At 42.1% G+C, this 19,403-nt stretch overlaps 1 protein-coding gene across 6 annotated transcripts; it reads left to right on the plus strand.

The window, feature by feature from the left end:
• The first annotated feature begins 8,695 nt into the window (after positions 1-8,695).
• CE2H19orf18 (chromosome E2 C19orf18 homolog) lies at positions 8,696-19,136 on the plus strand. 6 transcript variants are annotated; one of them, XM_042969943.1, is made up of 7 exons: positions 8,696-9,100; positions 9,224-9,289; positions 10,267-10,275; positions 12,973-13,065; positions 13,683-13,785; positions 17,307-17,473; positions 18,850-19,136. In XM_042969943.1, exons 1-7 carry the CDS (start codon positions 9,022-9,024, stop codon positions 18,963-18,965), a joined length of 633 nt encoding a protein of 210 aa, XP_042825877.1. In that variant the 5' UTR covers positions 8,696-9,021; the 3' UTR covers positions 18,966-19,136. The 6 variants fall into 6 exon arrangements, with proteins under 6 accessions (XP_042825877.1, XP_042825878.1, XP_042825876.1 ...); XM_042969942.1 differs by having other exon boundaries at positions 8,697-9,100; positions 10,234-10,275; XM_042969945.1 differs by having other exon boundaries at positions 8,698-9,100; positions 9,211-9,289; positions 10,234-10,275.
• Positions 19,137-19,403: the final 267 nt, after the last annotated feature.

The following is a 19,403-nucleotide window of genomic DNA, read 5'->3' on the forward strand; positions in this document are numbered from 1 at the left end:
AGATTGTCTTTTAGAGTTTCATATAAATAGAATCACACGGTATTTTATTCATATACTACTTTTACTATGTGGACACTTTTGGGATCAGGTCTTTTCTCCACATAATGTTTTTTTTGTCTGTTTTTGAGGTTCATCCATGTTGTAGCTCGTATCAGTAGTTTACTCCTTTTTTTTTTTTTTTTTGCTGAGTAGCATTCCATTCTGTGAATGTGCTACCATTACTTATCCTCTTCACCTGCTGATGAGCATAAAGTTGTTTCCATTTGTTGGCTATTGTAAATATAGCTGATACAGACATTCTACCACAGGGCTTTTGTGTGTGTAAGTTTGCATTTATCTTGGGTAAAAACCTAGGAGTGGAGTGGCTGGGTTTGAAGTATATGCATAACTTTCTAAGACACTCTCTGTGGGCTTTTAGTCTGATGTCTTTAATCTGTTTTACATTCTGGGAAATGTCTTTTTTTGTGATATTATCCATTTTTTTTAAAGAATAAGAAGCACTTTGTGCTCTCTCTCTGCTTTTCAAAAATGAATAAATGTTAAAAAAAAAAGGGGGGTGCACCTGGGTGGCTCAGTTGGTTAAGCATCCAACTTCAGCTCAGGTCACGATCTCGTGGTCTGTGAGTTCAAGCCCTGCGTTGGGGTCTGTGCTGACAGCTCAGAGCCTGGAGCCTGCTTCTGTTTCTGTGTCTCCCTCCCTCTATGCCCCTCCCCCATTCATGCTCTGTCTCCCTCTGCCTTTCAAAAATGAATAAATGTTTAAAAACATTTTTTTAAAAGAATAAGAACCACAAGGGGTGCTTGGGTGGCTCAGTTGGTTGAGCATCCAACTTCAGCTCAGGTCATGATCTCATAGTTCGTGGGTTTGAACCCTGTATCGGGCTCTGTGCTGATGGCTCAGAGCCTGGAGCCTGCTTCAGATTCTGTGTCTCCCTCTCTCTCTACCCGTCCCGTGCTCATGCTCTGTCTCTCTCTGTCTCAAAAATAAATAAAAACATTAAAAAAAATAAGAACCATAAAACATTGCACAAGGAGGATACGAGCATAGGGAGCATTACAAGAGATAAAAAGGTCAGTTTTTAGAAGTCTGTGATATGCTTAAATCAGACCAACGAATAAAGGCTTACTATTGTTCCAGTGACAAATGGTAACAGAATGATGGTAGTGAGGCTTGTACAAGGATTGGTAAATATAGAAAACAAGGAACAAGTCAGGCCAGTCTATAGGGTTAAGGCTCTTTCTGCCTGGATTTCTGTTAAACCTCCTTGATTACGACTCTTTTAGCCACATAGCATATAGTGGGCTTTGTTTTTCTGAACTCCCACTGTTAGTTTTATACATTCTTGACAGTTATGTACAGGCACAGTTGGTTATATGCATTCACCTTGCTAATCTACCAGGGTGCTCTCCTCACCAGCTCTAGCCTACTTCTTTGGAAAGCAATCAGGTATTCCCAAATTCCTCTTCTCATTCTATGCCTCTAAATTTCCTTTCTGAGCTTTTTAACATTTATTTCCCTCTCATGTATTTTCCTTGTTTACCAGGGAGTAACTGCCTCCCTTCTTTGCATTGATGACTAAAAGAAGAAGAAAAAAGAACTAAGAGGCAATAAATCATCCCAGGGGTAGTCAGATTTGACAAATGTTACAGTTCCTTCTAAGATCAAATTCCTGTGTTTCTGATTTTATCTTGAGTAGCTTTGCATATAAGCGGTGTTATGTCTGTAGTAAAAACAAGGTAAATTATGACAGTAACTGTACTGTTATTGTTATTAGCACAAACAAAAATATACAAATTTAGGATTTTATATGTCATAATATAGTAAAGGAATTTTGAATGAGATGTTCTAGGACCAGTGCTAAATACTTTATGGAAATTTACCTTATTTCTAATATTTCATCCTTTCCATTTAAAAAGTTTCTCTTTTATGACTCTGATTATTCAAATGTTAGCACACCTGTGTCTGTTGTCCATATTTCTTAGCCTTTCTTTTATGTTCTCTAATTCCTTTTCCTTTCTTTTTTTCTTTTGTCTGGACATTTTCTCAATTTGCTCTTCCAGTTTGCTAAGTTTATTTTTCAGCTGTCCATTTTGCTATTTATTGCCTCTACTGTGTCTTCATTTCAGCTATTGTTTTACATACCTAACATTTATACTTGGTTCTTTTTTATGTGTCATTATTCTCATTTCTTATTGTTAATACCATGCCTTACTCCTTAAATGCATTTAATAGACTAATTTAAAATTTTGTTCCATCTGTTCTAGTATATGTTTCTGATGGATTCTGTAATCCAATGTTTGTTTTCTCTTGAAATTGTTATGCTCTGAAAATTGCTTATTACTTGGGCCAGTGAGTATATATCTTTTGGGATCACTGGCTATTTCATCAGTTGTTACGCATACATGTGATGGGATCAGATCCTGGTACCTATAAACCCCACTGAGTTCAGGGGTAGAGACAATGGATCCTGGGAGGGGAGGTTGAGGCCTCAGAAAGCTAGTCAATGATTCCTCGTCCCATGAGATAACTCCTTGGAATGTGATTCACCATCCCAGAGCTTTGAGGAGGCAGGATGGAGAAACACTTGCCTGAGGTGATGTGTTCTGTGCCTGTTTCTCTGCTGCTCACAGGCTACTGCCTTGCCTTGATTCCACTCCTCAGGAAGTCTGGACCAGAAGTTGGGTTACAGCAGCTGTGGGCACACTGTTCTAAGGCAAAGGAAGAGAAGAAACAAGCGCAAACTCCAGGAGTTCCTTTTGTTTTTTTATTACAGCTGAGCTATACCGTCTCCTGCTCCAGCCAGCCAGCCCAGCATACTAGTTCAAATCAAACCCAAGTCTTTCTAGCAGTTTCTGATATTCCCAGATCTTTTGCCTCTTAGGTTATACCTGGCTTTATTTCACATAGGTGTCTGTGGTTGAATTGGCTTGTATGAACCAAAACTGGAATCTCCGTTGTGAATCTTCTTTGAGTACATTGTCTCAACATGAGGTCGAGACCACGTCCCATTACAGCTCCCCTTATTCTCTCAACTTCTCCGTAGGAGCAGCACACAGCACAGGCAAGTCCAAGGCCAAGAGGTTCTATTTAAAATGGCAGATCCCTTGGGGTGCCTGGGTGGCTCGGTTGGTTGAGTGTCCAACTTTGGCTCAGGTCATGATCTCAAGGTTTGTAGGTTCCAGCCTGTGTTGGGCTTTGTGCTAACAGCACAGGGCCTGCTGCTTCGGGTTCTGTCTCCTTCTTTCTGCCCATCCCCTCCCCTCTCTCAAAAAGAAGCGCTTAAAAAAATAAATAAAAAATAAAGCAGCAGGGGCACCTGGGTGGCTCAGTCGGTTAAGCGTGTGACTTTGGCTCAGGTCATGAGCTCACAGTTTGTGGGTTCGAGTCCCATGTCGGGCTCTGTGTTGACAGCTCAGAGCCTGGAGCCTGCTTCGGATTCTGTCTCATTCTCTCTCTGCTCCTCCCCCACTTACTCTCTGTCTCTCAAAAATAAATAAATGCAAAAAAAAAAAAAAGAAATTAAAAAAAAAATAAGGCAGCAGATCCCTCATTCTTGATTCCCTTACCCTACTCTATTCTTTTATTCTAAATATTCATTAACACCTATCAACTTCAAGCATACTATGTAACCAAGTTATATTTCTTTTCATTGCCTGTATCACTCTAACTAGATACAAGCTCCAATAGGGCATGGTTTTTCACTTGTTCAGTGTTGTATCTCCAGGACCTGGGAAGTGTCTGTCACATAGCAAGTTCTCAACAAATGTCTACTGAACAAAAGGCTAAACTGGCATTAGGGTTATTCCCAGCTCAGACTCTAAACACCCTCCCATGTTATGACAATGGAAGGGCCCCATCAGAGTCCAGGGAAGGCAGCCCAGGCCAAAGGGAAGAAGTTGGGGGTATGGATTTGTTAGAGCAGACTGAGGGAATAACAGGTGAGGCTGATCTGGATTTTGAATATTTGGAAAAATAAGCCTCTATGCTTAAGGACTTCTTGGGTGCTCTACTTGCCCTGGTTTACTTACTGGATGTTCTAATTGTCCAGTGAAAAAAACCACCTGGATTGGGAGGCTGTGAGTTTGTTCCTTTGGAACTTGGTGTAAACTGGGTTGGGACTGTCATATGGCTCAATGGATCTTCCAGTGCCTTCACACTGTCAGGGGGTGCAAAGACCCCAAAGAGAGGGCAAGGAGAACTTCCACAATTAATATTATAGGTAAATGCATGTAAACAAGTCTCTTAAGGTCATGATATAAATAGCCCAGTTACTCACAAACATCCCAACCCTCACATCTTCATTTCCGATATGCTGATGCCTGAAAACATTCATGAAAGCCCTGTTTCTGTATTGGAATGATATTGGGGTTTCGGGAACCACCAAGCAGCTTTAACCAGGAAGGAAAGAATGCTCTCGTATTGACAAAGCCTCTTCTGGCTGCTGTGTGGGTAATGGACTAATGGAGATAATGGTACGATAGGAAGAAGAGCCTGGGGGCTACTGGAGGCTTGGACCAACGTGGTGCGGAGGATGTGGAGAGAAGTGATGAAACACTTCAACCTGTAGTTTCAGACAAGGACCGCAAAGCAAGATAAACACACCAACCACATCCTAGTGAAAGTACTGAAGGCCAAGAGAAGCTTAAAAGCAGCAAAAGGTCACGGCCATGGCAGAGAAGCTTGGATCCGACTTACATTACTGGCAGCAATAACTGGAACTCTCAACCTTAAGGAAAACGCCAAGGCAACCGGGGGACGATGGGAGCAGGGAGAAGCCCTAGGGGCCCTGTCCCCGCAAGAAGAGAACCCGCCCAGACGAACTCCGCATCTGGGCACAGGCACCGAGGAGCAGCAGTCTTCCCTGCCGAGTAGGCCGAAGACGGAGCCAGGGGTCGCCATAGCTGGAAACCGAGGGAGCCCCAGGGGAGACAACCCCAACTGCACGCACGTTGCCCTCCACCAGGCGCCGGCAGCTGGGCGTCGGGAGCGGAACCTCCTGGCCAGACCTGGAGCACCCCGTCCCGCCCCGGTCTCCGGCGGACCCTGCCCCAGCCTCCTGGCCGCTCCCGGAACCACTCCGGCCTTTGCCGCCTCCAGACGTTGCCCTCGGTGGTCTCGCCGCCCCGCTCGGCCTCGAGAGGGATTCGGGCGCCCGACAATGTCAGCCTGGAGGCACGGAGCGCAGCACAGGCGAAGGTTACCTAGCACACTCGGCCGGGTTGCGCAGCCTTCTGGGACTTGTAGTCCACCTGCCCTGGAGGCTCAGACTACAACGCCCGGAAGGCATCGCGCCGCGCTCCGCCCAATGGAAACGCTCGGTGAACCGCCTTCTCCCCTTTCGGGGCCCACCTCCTCGCCCAGCCAGCCTCTTTCTGCTGTTGGCCGCCTGAGCGGGGGCAGTGGTCCTGGAGCTGCGTGAACGTCTTCTGGCTCACGGCCCGGCTCAAAGCTCCCAAAGCAGGTCCTCCACGTCCCTGGGAGGACACGACGTGGGTCGCTGCACCCGGGCTAGCCTGTGGGCAGCTTGCAAATATTGGAACAATCGTTCTGCTAATACGCCCACCGCAGATGGGATGTATGAAGAGGAATCCCATTTTGCAAATATACAAAAATTTTAATGTTGAGGGGAAAATGAAAAGAACCGAATCCTATGGCAATACATTTACACACATTTTCAAGAGACATAAATGCAGATGTGAGTAATTAAAAGATACAATCTAAGTGGTTCCTGCTTGAGTAGACTCGGTAATGTAGAAATGTGTTTCCTAAATTAATCAACAAACTTAAGAACATCCAAACTGATTATCCAAAATTATAGCTTTTAAAAATAAATAAGCTATCAAGCCATGAAAAAAACATGGAAGAACCTCAAATACATATTACTAAGTGAAAGAAGCCATTCTGAAAAGGCTTCATATGTGATTCTAGCTATATGACATTCTGGAAAAGGCAAAATTATGGAAACAGTAAAAAGATTGGCGATTGCCAGGGTAGAGGGAGAGATGAATAGGTGGAGTATAAAGGATTTTTAGAGTAGAGCAGTTATGTTGTATAATAATAAAAAGTTGGATACATGTCACGATACATTTGTCAAAACCCATTGAATTATAATACCAGAAGTCAAGTGCACCGCCATGAGGGGTGGCAAAATGGGGACACCTACAGAGCAGGCTCAACCAAGCAGGTGGGGAGCAGAAGGTGAGTATCCACGGGCAAGTCCTTTTATCGGGGGTCAGGATGGAGTACACAGGAATAGGCGGGAGAGGATATCGTTGCTACATTTGAATGTTGAAGGGAAGGGCAGAAGGGAGCTTGTGGCCAGAACTAGCCTTATCACCTAGGTAACCTGGTCACCTGGGTGGGGTGCTCACAGCCTGTTTGCATGGATATGGAGGCAGCAGGAAAATATAGTTTTAAAATTTACAATACAGCAAAATGAGTAAAGGAGGTAAAAAGGTACAAACCTCCAGTTATAAAATAAATAAGTCATGGGGATGTAATGTACAGCATAGTGACTAAAGTTAATAATATTATATTGCATATTTAATGCTATAGTTGCTATGAAAGTAGATCTTAAAAGTTCCAATCTCAGGGCGCCTGGGTGGCTCAATTGGTTAAGCGGCCGACTTCGGCTCAGGTCATGATCTCACAGCTCAAAGGCTCGTGAGTTCAAGCCCTGCGTCCGGCTCTGTGCTGACAGCTCAGAGCCTGGAGCCTGTTTCAGATTCTGTGTCTCCCTCTCCCTGACCCTCCCCCATTCATGCTCTGTCTCTCTCTGTCTCAAAAATAAATAAACGTTAAAAAAAATTAAAAAAAAAGTTCCAATCTCAAAAAAGTTTTGTAACTGTGTGGTGATAGAGGTTAGCTAGACTTATTGTGATCATTTTGCAGTGTGTACAGATATCAAGTCATGGTTGTACACCAGAAACTAATATGATGTTTTGTCAATTAGAACTCAAAAAACTACGATACAATCTACTTTGTGGTGTCTCAACATCATTAACAATACTGATTGGGATGGATAACGCTTGCCACCCAGGTTGTGACGATGTGAAAGATGACTGGTATTGCTTGACTAGCCACCAAAGGCAAACTTTGATAAAGGTGACAACTAGGAAGAGTTCTATTAGGCATGTGAGGGGGGTGTGGGACCCAGTTCTCAACCAGGGATCCCACTTGGTGGGAGAAAGCCAAGAGAACAGGTTGGGCACTCTGGATTTAAGGGAATCTGTTGGAAAGTTTTGGTTATGTTATGAAAGACCTTTATCTCTTAGCCTAATTTTCATAGCTTGACCTGATCTACACATCTGTCAGTATCATTAACCCATAGTGGTATTCTGATGGTACAATTCATCCAGCTGGGCTGGGGGCATGGGATATATGAGTCAATTCAAGAACCAAGTCTGGGAAAAGCCAGGTGTTCACAGCCCTGTGGTGTTCCTTAGATGTTCCCTAAGGTGTTCCCAGGTGTTCCCTTTTCCTAAGGGAAAAGACTGGGCAAAGCAGCAGTAACCATTGGGAAGTTGGTATCCTAAAACCAACTCCAAATAAAACAGTGTCCGTGGGGAGCCTGACAGTTCAAAATCAAGTCTAACGGCAGCAGTGCCCATAGGGAGATTGGAAGTCCAAAAACAAGTTCAAGGAGATACAGCAGATGAACTTATTCAGATGGGTTTGACCAGAGGCAGTTCTGAGATTGCAGGACTTCAAAAGAGTGGAAACCAAGTTCTTATATGGATCATCCTGTAGGCATGGCTGGATGAAAGGAAGACAGGAGTGGGAATTCAGGTGTTGTAAGAATTAAGCAAGAAGGTGGCAGTGGTCTGCTTCATGGGTATGTCTAGAGGGTCTTAACATTGTCATCTCACAAACATTCAGAAAGGATAGTTTGCCTTTGGGGTACAGTGCAAGTGGAACCAATTTCTAAACCTAGGAAGCTTTACAAGCATCAAAAGATCTGGTCTCTTATTGTAACTGGTAGAGGTGAATCGAAACGTGCTGTCTATATTTTGAGAACTACTGGACGGACAAAGGACAAGTATACGGGACAACCTTCTTCTATGCTATCTACTTTTTAATCCCATTTCCATATTTTGAGATGATTCAGTTAATCTCCTTTATTTTATTTTATTTTTTTAAAGTTTATTTATTTTGAGAGAAAGAACACAAGTGGGGTAGGAGCAGAGAGAGAGAGAGAGAGAGAGAGAGAGAGAGAATCCCAAGCAGGCTCCACACAGCCAGCACAGAGCCTGATGTGGGGCTCCATCCCACGAACTCTGAGATCATGACCTGAGCTGAAGTCGGACGCTTAACTGAGCCACCCAGGCGCCCCTCAATTAATTTCCTCTAAAAAAACTTTTGGAGGCAGCCCCTGGAGTCTAGTTTTCTGAACGGTACCCATCAGGTGGATGTGTACTGAATTGCTTTTTTGCAAATGCTCTCCAGAACTAACGCTCAGTACTAACGCTATTTTTGAGCTTTGCATGGATTTCGTTATTTGAATATTGCTATAACGCTGTGAGGTAGGTGCTATTTCTTCCTTCTGTTTTACAGATGAGGAAGCTGAAGTCCAAAGGGGTTAAGTAACCTGATCAAGCAAAAATGCGTAGGAAGGCAGAGATTAGGATTAGAAGTCAGGCATCTGACTACAGAGCCCTACTGCATTCTGTTTGCTTCTTATGGTATGTCCCATTGAATTGTAACTGATCTTTTCTGCCTCCTCACTGGTCTGTATACTCCCTGAGGGGAGGGCCCTGGTATTATCCATATCTATACCCACAGATGTGCCTCCTTCTCCCACACCCCATCCTGTTAGTCTCCCCATTGGCTGACTTGGTTCCGTGAAGGAAGGCTGTGTTGGCAACGTCAGCTGACCTCACACTGGTGGCTCCAAGTCAGAACGCAAACATTCTGTAGAGAGCAGAGTTTCTTAGTTTCTCAGAGAAATATAGGGCAGAAACTGCACTATAGCTAAATATTTCCTTTTCTCCATGTGATAAAAGACTAACAGTTTTGGAGTGATGGACAAGGTTCAGAGTTCTTTCACCTTTCTAGTTTTGTTTTTAATGGAATGGCCACCTTTATGCTTGCCTTATGAAGGTGAGTTCAAACCAGTTGAAATAGCAACAGACTTAATGGGTAGCTTCAACCATTGTTTTTACTTGTTTCAGGGGAAGTAAAAAGGGTTAATCATATTTCACTGCTACCAGTTTTCTTTTCAAGGCTACAATCAGTCACAAACATCCACAAATATCACTAAGCAGGAAAGTGTTTCCTCAAGACTCAGAGGTAAGTAATTGTATTACTCATTTGGTGAAATGAGAACCATAGACTGGGGTCCTCTCATCTGCTGTATGAATGTGTCTTTTCTTGTGTATTTGTTAGGAGCATGGTCCATACAATAATATAATTAGATAAGCATTGCTTGGAAATTAATCCAATATTATTCTGTCTCTGGAAACTTGGAAATTAATCCGATATTATTCTGTCTCTGGAAGCTGTGCTTTCTCTTTAGGGACTGCTTTGCTTCTCTTTTATTTCACTTGGCACACACAGAAACCTTGACCAAATCAGAGTGATTTGAATGTGTCTGTATGACTTTAATTGTAATTGGGTATACGTTTGGCAGTAGACCATACAAGTCCAGATACAGATGTTTTATGAGTGTAAAATATTCTTTATAATCATCTGTCTTCTATGCTTTGCATTTTGAGTCCTCAAGGGAACTTTGTTTATCTCAAGACAGAGAAACTGACCCTGCCAATCTGTGAAATCAGGCAGCAGCTCTTTGTGAAGATATGTGGTACTTATAAACAATCTCTATTCTGTACAAGGGAAATGCCATCTGCACAGTATAAAAGCATCTAATTTCTGTAGGAGGAAAGGGTATTGCCGTGGCTTTCTGGCACTGGCTCTCTGACTTTCTGATGACCACCCAGACCCCTTCAACTCTGTGCTAAATCTATCAGGTCCTCAACCAGCTCACGTGACTGCAAAAACAGACCAGAAGCCAAATGCATTATGTTCTCAACACCCCATATTCGTGGATGCAAACAGAACACCATGCTTTTCCAAATTAAGCCACATATTTCTATAAGGCATTGTAATAAATGTATTAACGACATTTACCATCTTAGCTTTTAGGTCCCCTTGTCTAATACAAGTTATTTCTTTATTTTCCTAAATCCATCTTGTACTTGTCTCTTCTCTCTGATCCTTTGAACAACTTTGAGCTCTGAAACCTCCTATGCCCACGCAATTACCAGGCAATAATGGTAAGTCAAGGGGTCTTGGAGGGTGGCTGGGATACAGGGACATACCCAAGGCTGTTGTGGTCTACGGCTCCAGAGGGCGCCCCACGGTGGTCAGCACTAATCTGTACAGCTCTTTGTGCAAATTAGAAAAAGGAGCGCCCTCTGGATAGTTGGGTTAGTCATGATGCCACTAGGAGCAGATTCTAAAATAACACAGATGTTGAAGCATCAGGAAATACAGTTGATCTTAAAAATGTGATTAATACGTCCAGCCATCCCAAACACATCGTTAATTTTTCTAAAACTCAGCTATGAATATCTCACTTGCCTGTTCACCCCACTACCCAGAGATCAGGAGGCCTGCATCCTAATCTTTACTTTGAAACTAACTTGTGTTGGGAGCTTGCACTAGAGGTTTACACAGCTAAGACCTCTGCTGTGCCTGAGCTTCGGGTCCCAGGTGCAGGTTCCGATATGGAGATAGAGGACAGAATTGTTTTAGATCACTGGAAGACTCCAATTTTCTCTGTAACCCTGAGCTCTTGGTTATATGGAAAGAAGCCTAACTCATAATAAGGAAATACTCATTCCAGTTTTCAGCTATCATGTTGAAAGTGAGCAAAATGTTTCATTAAAAAAAAAATGGCAAAGGATTTGGGAAATATCTCGTATTTTTTTCTAATTGAAGTATAATTAACATATAATATCCTACTAGTTTCAAGTGAATATAATCTCATATGTAGGCTAGGAATGAGTGCAACATCTATAGAGGGCAATTGGCGATTCTTATAAATATAAAAAGAATGTATTCACTTTTTGCCCTAGAGTGATGAAATATACCTGGGATTTATTTTAATCAGGTATGATAAGACATACAGACATGGAAATGATTGTCATGAAGGAAGAACATTATACTCACACACTCCTAGAAGCAAGAGGTGGGGGAGACAAGAGGGGAGAGCTTGGCCCAGAGTCTTTATTGGTGTTTTCATGGGAAGGAGTGAGTGAGGTAGGTACACAGAGTAGTGGATAGTTGGATGATTTTGGTGGACTCTAGGCTATAGGAGTGGTTCCTAGTTGTCCAGTACCTGGCCCTGGGATAATTTAGGTCAGGGGAAACATTGGCTTGGTGTGTGAGAGTTTGATAAAGAAGGTGGCTGAGGGTGTGGGCTCTGGATTGGTTGGTTTATATCAAAGGCACACTTGAAGGGGAGTTGTTTGCAATCTGTAGCAAATAGCCCTGGGAGGGTTGGTCTGTCCAGGATCAAGCCAGTAAATGCCAGAGCATCAATATACAGAAAATATGGGTATCTGTCTGGTTCATTTGGTGGAGTGTGTGACTCTTAGTCTCGGGCTTGTGAGTTCAAGCCCCATGCTGGGTGTAGAAATTACTTAAAAGTAAAATATCTTTAAAGAAAATTAAAAAATATGGAGAACACACAGAGGGTTACTGGAGGGGTTGTGGAAGGGGGATGGGCTAAATGGGGAAGGGGCATTAAGGAATCTACTCCTGAAATCATTGTTGCAGTATATGCTAACTAACTTGGATGTAAATTAAAAAAAAAGAAATAAAATAATTTGGAAGGACAAAAAAAAAAATAAAAAAATATATAGCCAATATACCTAGAAGTTTCATTTCTTGGACATTTTATTTAAAAATGTGTTTCTCATTTACCTAGCACACTTACTCTCCTTCTGCTTGGTGACTTTCTCATCTATTTTTTCTGCTCTGCAAAACCCCCAGCATGTTTACCTCTGCCTCACCCTCGGGGGATGACCTTGTTACCTCCATCACTGGCAAAATACAAGCGGTCAGAACAGAGCATCGCCACCCCATCCCCATCCCTGCTCCATCTACCTGCAATTGCACCCTCTTTCTCTGCCTTCCTTCCGGTCCAGCCCAAGGACTAGCCCTGCGGGTGTGCCAACTTCCAGCTCCGCCAACCCCCCGCACTACCGGAAGTTCTCTCCCCGTTTCCTGTGGTATTGCAATTTAACATATCACTTCCCTTCTCCTGTGAACGTGCTGCCGGTTCTCCCATCTGAGAAAGCAAAACCCATCTGTGGATCCCTCAGCCCTTCTGGGAGCTGCCCTCATTTCTCCCCCTACGACACCAGAGTTCCTCAAAAGAGTTCCTAAAACTCACAGTCTCCAATTCCTTTCCTCCTGTTCTCTCTTGAACTGTTTCGGTCACTCTGGCATTCCCCGCTCCCCACGTGGCTAGCACCGCTGTGGTCTAGGTCTCCAGTGACCTTCCTGTGGCCAAGCCTAGCGGCCAGTTTTTAGTACTCATTATACTGAAACCATCTGTAGCCCATTTTTTTTCTCCCTGCCCCAGAATTTCATTGTGAAAGCCTGAAAGCATACAGAAGGGTAGAGAAAAACCATAGAATGAACACCCATATTTCCCACGTTTGAGGTCTGCAATCAAGCATTTTACACCGCTAGACTTTTCACAGTCCAGGTTCCTTTTGTCAGGCTCAGGTGACCTTTCATTGATGGGTGAAACTCAGGGCGTTTTTCAGTTCAGTTGCTGAACTCTTTCTGTGCTAGGGAAGGGACAGACAGTGAGGGAAGGCCAAGTGCAGGACGAAGAGTAATCACCTCAATTTATCAGGTTTTACAAGTGGCTGAATAATGTACTTACTTTGCCAATTGCTCTTTTGTCCAGTTTGTACAAACAATAACTCTCTGGTTATTATTTTTTTTAATCCCAGGTAATGGGAAGGGTGATACACATAACCCTATAAAGACTAATGGGAGTCTAACAACCTATGCAGCACCCCTGAACGCTGATACCTGGAATGCTGGTTTGTGGAATTGCATTCACTTTTTTACGTTTATTTATTTATTGTGTGTGTGTGGGGGGGTGGAGACAGAGAGAGAGGGAGACAGAGAATCCAGAAGCAGACTCCACGACATGGAGCCTGATGCAGAGCTCCAACTCATGAACAGCGAGACCATGACCTGAGCCGAAGTTGGTTGCTTAACCGCCTGAGCCACCCAGGTGCCCCTGGAATTGCATTCGGAATCTCCCTAAGGTATCATCTCAGCACAGTGCTGCACACCCTGTACCATGAGTGCAGCGCCCAAGTCGTGAAACTAAAGCCACTCTCCTTTCAGCTACAGGGACAGCAAGTGCTGCTGTACTGAGTCAGGGGTCCTGTATCTCTACAGAGTAAAAGAGGGTTTTGACAAAGGACAAGAGCCAGAGAAAGAAAAAGGAGTTAGGGATTACTTTATGTGGCAGTTCAAATTATATATGTTCCCTGTGCAATGTAGCCTCCATATTTTTAAAAATTAAGGATGCTGTTTGTTATGGTACTTCTGATTTTGTCTCCCATTCCCCTTTGGAATAACAATATGCTTAACAAATATATTAACCGATAGACACAAGTAAAATGAAATCTTTTCTTTCCATTTTTAGCACTGATTCCACGTAGACCTGCTCTTGTTCAAGTAATTGTGATTGCGTGTATAGCCTTCAGCATTGCTCTGATATGTGGAATCAGTATTTCCTATGTGATATAGTAGGTATATACTAAGTAACATTTACCATCCTTAAGTAAGACATGATAGATTAACTAGGTTATTATTCAGTAATGATAATGATAATAATGATGATGATAATTCTTATAATCATTAAAGTATTATGGTCATCCTGAATTTCCACATCAGGGTTTTTCAGAATATGGACTGTACTCATGTTGGATCATAATACAAATGGAAAAAAGTGAAATAGGACAGAATACAATTTAGTAGGATAGAAAATATTAGAAAGCATTACAAGTCTTAACATAAATGCTCATTTTTTAACTTTTCAGACAAACAGATACACAGTTATGAGGTAAAACATATTTCTTACTGTGGATCATGGTCAAAATGTTTGAAAACCACTGTCTGAGATGATGGAATCCTTCCAAAACATGGTGTTCTAAAGAGAACTTGATACTTTGGAAGGAACCTTAGTGCAAAGCAGAAAAGAGTGATCACTCTCTTTTTCGTTAGATATTTATTATCTAGGAAAACAGTAGCATTTGGGGAAGATACTTCATCTTGTTTGCACAAATAAAGTTTGTGGTCAAACTCTTTAAAGTGATGTGATCATTTTGAAATTAGTATTAGACAAAAATGATCTGCACTGTGACATGATGCTACTCTGACCAGAACTATATATACTGATTCCTTCTCCAGGATTCAGTGCTGGGATTCCATTCTATCCCATCAGAAACAGTGTAGGCGCCTGGATGGTTGGGTTGGTTGAACCTCCGAATTCAGCTCAGGTCTTGATCTCACAGTTCTCACGAGTTCAAGCCCTGCATCCGGCTCTCTGCTGTCAGCACAGAGCCCACTTTGGATCCTCTGTCCCCCCACACTCCTGCTCCTCCCTGACTCATGCTTTCTCTTTCAAAAATGAATAAACACTAAAAAAAGATTGCAAAGGTAATGATTCTTAAAAAAAAAACAAAAACCAGCTTGAGGAAGTAGTAAATTACTTGCTCTATTGGAATTGAGTATGAACACAAAGAGCCTGTTGCCATGTGTTGGGTATTTTAAGGTGGCCACTTTAGGACCACTTCACAGTATGTCCAGTGAAGGCAAATAAGACTAAAGGTAAAGTTGAAGACATTTACTAATGAGAGAGTGTAAGCAGCATGTTTAGTTTTGGGACATCTAGTGCGGTGATCTTTCACTCAATTTATGTCATTGCAATTTCAGCTTCTTTTCAGTAGTGTACACAAAGATGTTAGCATACATAGAGTTTTCTATGAGAATTCCCTCAAATGTATCCTCCAGGACTTGCAGTATCCAATTAAGTTGCTGAGCTAATGTCAACTCTTACAGCTTTTACATTCATGCTACTCATAGGCCACAACAAGTTATTTTAGAGCATGAGGCAAAAGGAAAAATACATGTTCCAAAGTTACGTGTTTTTTTTTTTTAATTTTTTAAAAAAATATTTTCTTTTTTTTTTTTTAACGCTTATTTATTTTTGAGACAGAGAGAGACAGAGCATGAACGGGGGAGGGTCAGAGAGAGGGAGACACAGAATCTGAAACAGGCTCCAGGCTCTGAGCTGTCAGCACAGAGCCTGACGTGGGGCTCGAACTCACAGAGTGCGAGATCATGACCTGAGCTGAAGTCGGCCGCTCAACCAACTGAGCCACCCAGGTGCCCCTTTTTTTAATTTTTTAAAATTTATTTTGAGAGAGAGAGAGAAAGTGTGAGCAGGGGAGGTGCGGAGAGGAGAAAGAAGAGAGCAAGAATCCCAAGCAGGCTCTACACTGCCAGCCCCAATGCAGGGCTCGAACTCACAAACTGTGAGATCATGACCTGAGCCTAAGTCAGATGCTTAACTGACTGAGCCACCCAGTTGCCCCAGCAAAGCACATGTTTTCATGTAATTTTTAGTGGTGAATTTTTTCCAGAAGAGGTTTTGAAAATACTGTTGGTAAGTTTCATTCATTTAAATTAGGAAGGTAAAATTATAATAAACTCTGTTTCTTGCATAGATAAAATATTTAAACTTAACATAAGGTGAATTTTGATACACTACTTTTCAAATTGGTAATACATTATCAACTTTAGTGTTTTGGAAAAGAATATCCACTTAAAAACACAAAAAACATGTATATAGGGACTCACATCTTTCTTTTGACTCTGGTTCCCATATGGTTCATCACAGCACTGTTGGATCTTATGTTTATTTAAAATTTTGATATTTGGTTTATCATGGATTTTTTCCCCATTCATTTCAACTTGTTAAAAGATTGAGCTCAAATATTTATCATCACTACTGAGTTTTTTGGCACCCCCTTAAATTTTATAACTGGAATCAAGACATTGGGATGAGACCAGGATTTGGATGATTACTGTTAATCATGTTTAGGATCAGACCAGTTCTTCCTGATTATGTATGTCAAACAGAGTTAGGAAGATATGTATATTAGCAAAAAGGAAATCCCTCTATTACTCCTTTTCATGTCAAACAGAAGTAGCTGCTTGAAAATCCAATTCCAGGGCTGGATCTAGAATGCAGTGAGCAAGGCACTCACCTCGGGTGCAAAATTTAAGGGGTTGCCAAGAAATTCAGCCATCAAGATGAATAATATTTTGATTCAATATTTTATAAAACCTAAATTTATTTCAAAAAATATCCATGATGAACAAAATGCCAACATTTTATTTTGTTTTTATTTTTTGAAGTTTATTTTTATTTATTTTGAGAGAGAGAGAAGGCTGGGTAGGGGCAGAGACAGAAGGAGAGAGAGAGAATCCAAAGCAGGATCCTAGCTGTTAGTGCAGAGCCTGACACGGGGTTCAAACGCACGAACTGTGAGATCATGACCTGGACTGAAATCAAGAGTTGGACGCTTAACCTACTGAGCCACCCAGGTGCCCCCAAATTACCAACATTTTAAATATAGCCTCAGTAGCAGTGCTAGGCCAAGCCATGTTAGAGAGTGAACAAAAGGAAAAACCCCTAATACCTGTATGGACTTTATTTAAGAATGTTGATATTTTGTTCATTGTGGATTTTTTGCCATTCATTTTTCTTTAGTAAAATATTGCATTATGATATTATTTATCTTGAATATACTATTTATCTTGATTATGGGGTTTTGCACCCCACATGAGTTCCTTCCTCACCTCACCCAGTCCTGGCTGGGAACCACATTTGGCATTGTCAGTTACTCCTTTTCTGCCTATCAGCGCCCATTGGAGAGCAATCTGTTTCTGCCTCCCTCCCCCGCTTACTATCATGTACCAGTGACTCCTATTCAGTCAAAAGTCACAGGATTAGATGTGATAATTTACTGGGCACTTGGGTGGATCAGTCAGTTAAGCATTTGACTTCGGTTGGGGTCTTGATCTCACGGTAGCTTGTGAGTTTGAGCCCCGCATCGGGCTCTGTGCTGACAGCTCAGAACCTGAAGCCTGCTTAGGATTCTGTGTCTCCCTCTCTCACTGCCCCTCCCCTGCTTGCACTCTGTCTCTCTCTCAAAAAGAAATAAACATTAAAAAAAAATTCCTCTACATTATTCTCCAGTCGGCTGGTCCAGGCTGAGGAAAGACAGCAACTTGCCTGGCTTTATAACAACGTCAAGATACCATTGCTGGGAGACAAGGACGAGGGCTCTGAGGATGAGAGCCAGGATGAGTCCACCTACCTACTTCCAGAGAACGAGAAGGAGCTGGAAAAGTTCATTCACTCAGGTGAACACCCGACCCACCAGTTTATCTTGTCAGATGCAAAGTCACATGAAAGCTGAGCGGGCAGTGATGGTTTGGTTTTCAAAGGCAAAGTTGGGTGGGATTTAATGGAGTTTGAGGTAATAAAGGTGAATATTCATAGCCACACCTACATGAATGAACTGTTCTCATCAAATTATACAGAGGGGCAAATAGCCACGGACTGCAATTCCCAGGACCAAACACAGAGTTCAGGAGACAAAACTTGCCCCAGACCAAACACTTATCAGTGCGGTGTTATTGCTGAGCATAGAACACAGCTAGACAGATGTCCTTCTTGCACCGTCTGCCTCCACCTGATGTGGGAATAGGATCCAGGTGCACAGAACAGACCCTTGTGTGCGAGATGCTCACCATGCCTGCAAATCTTTGTGAGGAGAGGGCAGCACATGTGTTCATATGAACCTGCTCTTGTAGGAGTTCAGAGATTCTTGGATACTTGCTTTAAAAAATTCTAGAGCAAAAATATGTAGAGTGCAGTGTCTGATTCAACCACGTCTGTCATCCCTTGTATGCATCTCCTCTGTAACGGTCCCAGATGCGACAGTCAGAGACAGGCTGCAAGGCCAGGAGTATGGTGGTCAGTGATGCTCACTGATGCCAATGCTTACGCTTAGGAAATGGTTTTTCAATGTCTTTTCCTTACATTGAAGTATACATTTTTTTAAAGTTTTTATTTAAATTCCAGTTGGTTAACATACAGTGTAATAGTAATTTCAGGTACACAATATACATCAGCGCTTCTATATATCACCCAGTGCTCACCACCAGTGCCCTCCTTAATCCCCATCACCTACATAACCCATCCCCCACCTGCCTCCCCTCTGGTCGCCAGCAGTTTGTTCTCTATAGGTAGGAGTCTGTTTCTTGGATTGCCTCCCCCTCCTTCCCCCCACCTTTGCTCATTTGTTTTTCTTAAATTACACATATGAGTGAAATCATATGGTAGTTGTCTTTGTCTGACTTATTTCACTTAGCAGGATACAGTCTAGTTCCATCCATGTCACTGCAAATGGAAAGATTTCATTAATTTTTATGGCTGAGTAATATTTCTTTGTATCTATATACCACATATTCATTCATCAGCCAACATTCTTTTTTTTTTTTTTTTTTAACTGGGCATTTATAAAGCCTGTATATAGGAAGTGGGAAAATAATTTTTTTTTTGGGGGGGGAATAATTTTAAAATTCAAATTTTACCATCCTTTTCAGACAGATAGCTTTCATTATATCTTGAAAATTCTATTGTTTGTACCTTAATTTTTCCATGTTTTCCCTTACCTCTTTTGTCTCTATTCCTCATTTAATAGCATCTCAATAACATCATGTCTACGTTTTAGTTATTAGATCCAAAAGAAGAAAACATATGGAAAACAGACTGAATAAAGAACAGTCGTTATCAAGGGAAACAAGTCTAGATAATTCTGTGCACAGTGTGAGCCTGGAGAATCTGTGAGAGCAAAGGAAAAAGACGCAGTATGCGCTAGCCAGCGTGGAGCCCACGGCTGCAGGGACAACCCACGATGGGGGACCCGAGTATGACTTACTCCTGGAGAGTTCTGTTCGGAGCACTCTAGAGAAGCCGACTGGAAGTATTTAAGAGAAAATAAATCCATACGCTCAACAATTCTTGCATAGTTCATTAATAATTATAACTTAATTGGAAAAGAGAAAAATCCAATTTCATATGTACAAAAGAGAGATTCTCAGAATTTTCTTTATCTTTTTTCTTAAAAAAATTTTTTTAATGTTTTTCAGGATTTTCTTTTCTTGCTCCTGAACAGGAGCACAAATCATTTCTTTGGGCACATTCCCAGGCCATGCTAAGGGATCTCTCTCATGATACAAAAGTTTTCCAGGGATATTATCTATCAGTTCCAGCACCTTGTCTCCG

Source organism: Panthera tigris, chromosome E2 (assembly GCF_018350195.1).
Source record: "Panthera tigris isolate Pti1 chromosome E2, P.tigris_Pti1_mat1.1, whole genome shotgun sequence".
Classification (NCBI taxonomy): Eukaryota; Metazoa; Chordata; class Mammalia; order Carnivora; family Felidae; genus Panthera; species Panthera tigris.

Bases quoted from the DNA above. Each gene is read 5' to 3' on its own strand.
- CE2H19orf18 (XM_042969942.1), top strand. From the start codon at position 9,022: ATGGACAAGGTTCAGAGTTCTTTCACCTTTCTAGTTTTGTTTTTAATG. The intron at 10,276-12,972 runs GTAAGTCAAGGG...TTTTAATCCCAG, and splicing joins GCAATTACCAGGCAATAATG to GTAATGGGAAGGGTGATACA. The intron at 13,786-17,306 runs GTAGGTATATAC...ATTATTCTCCAG, and splicing joins AGTATTTCCTATGTGATATA to TCGGCTGGTCCAGGCTGAGG.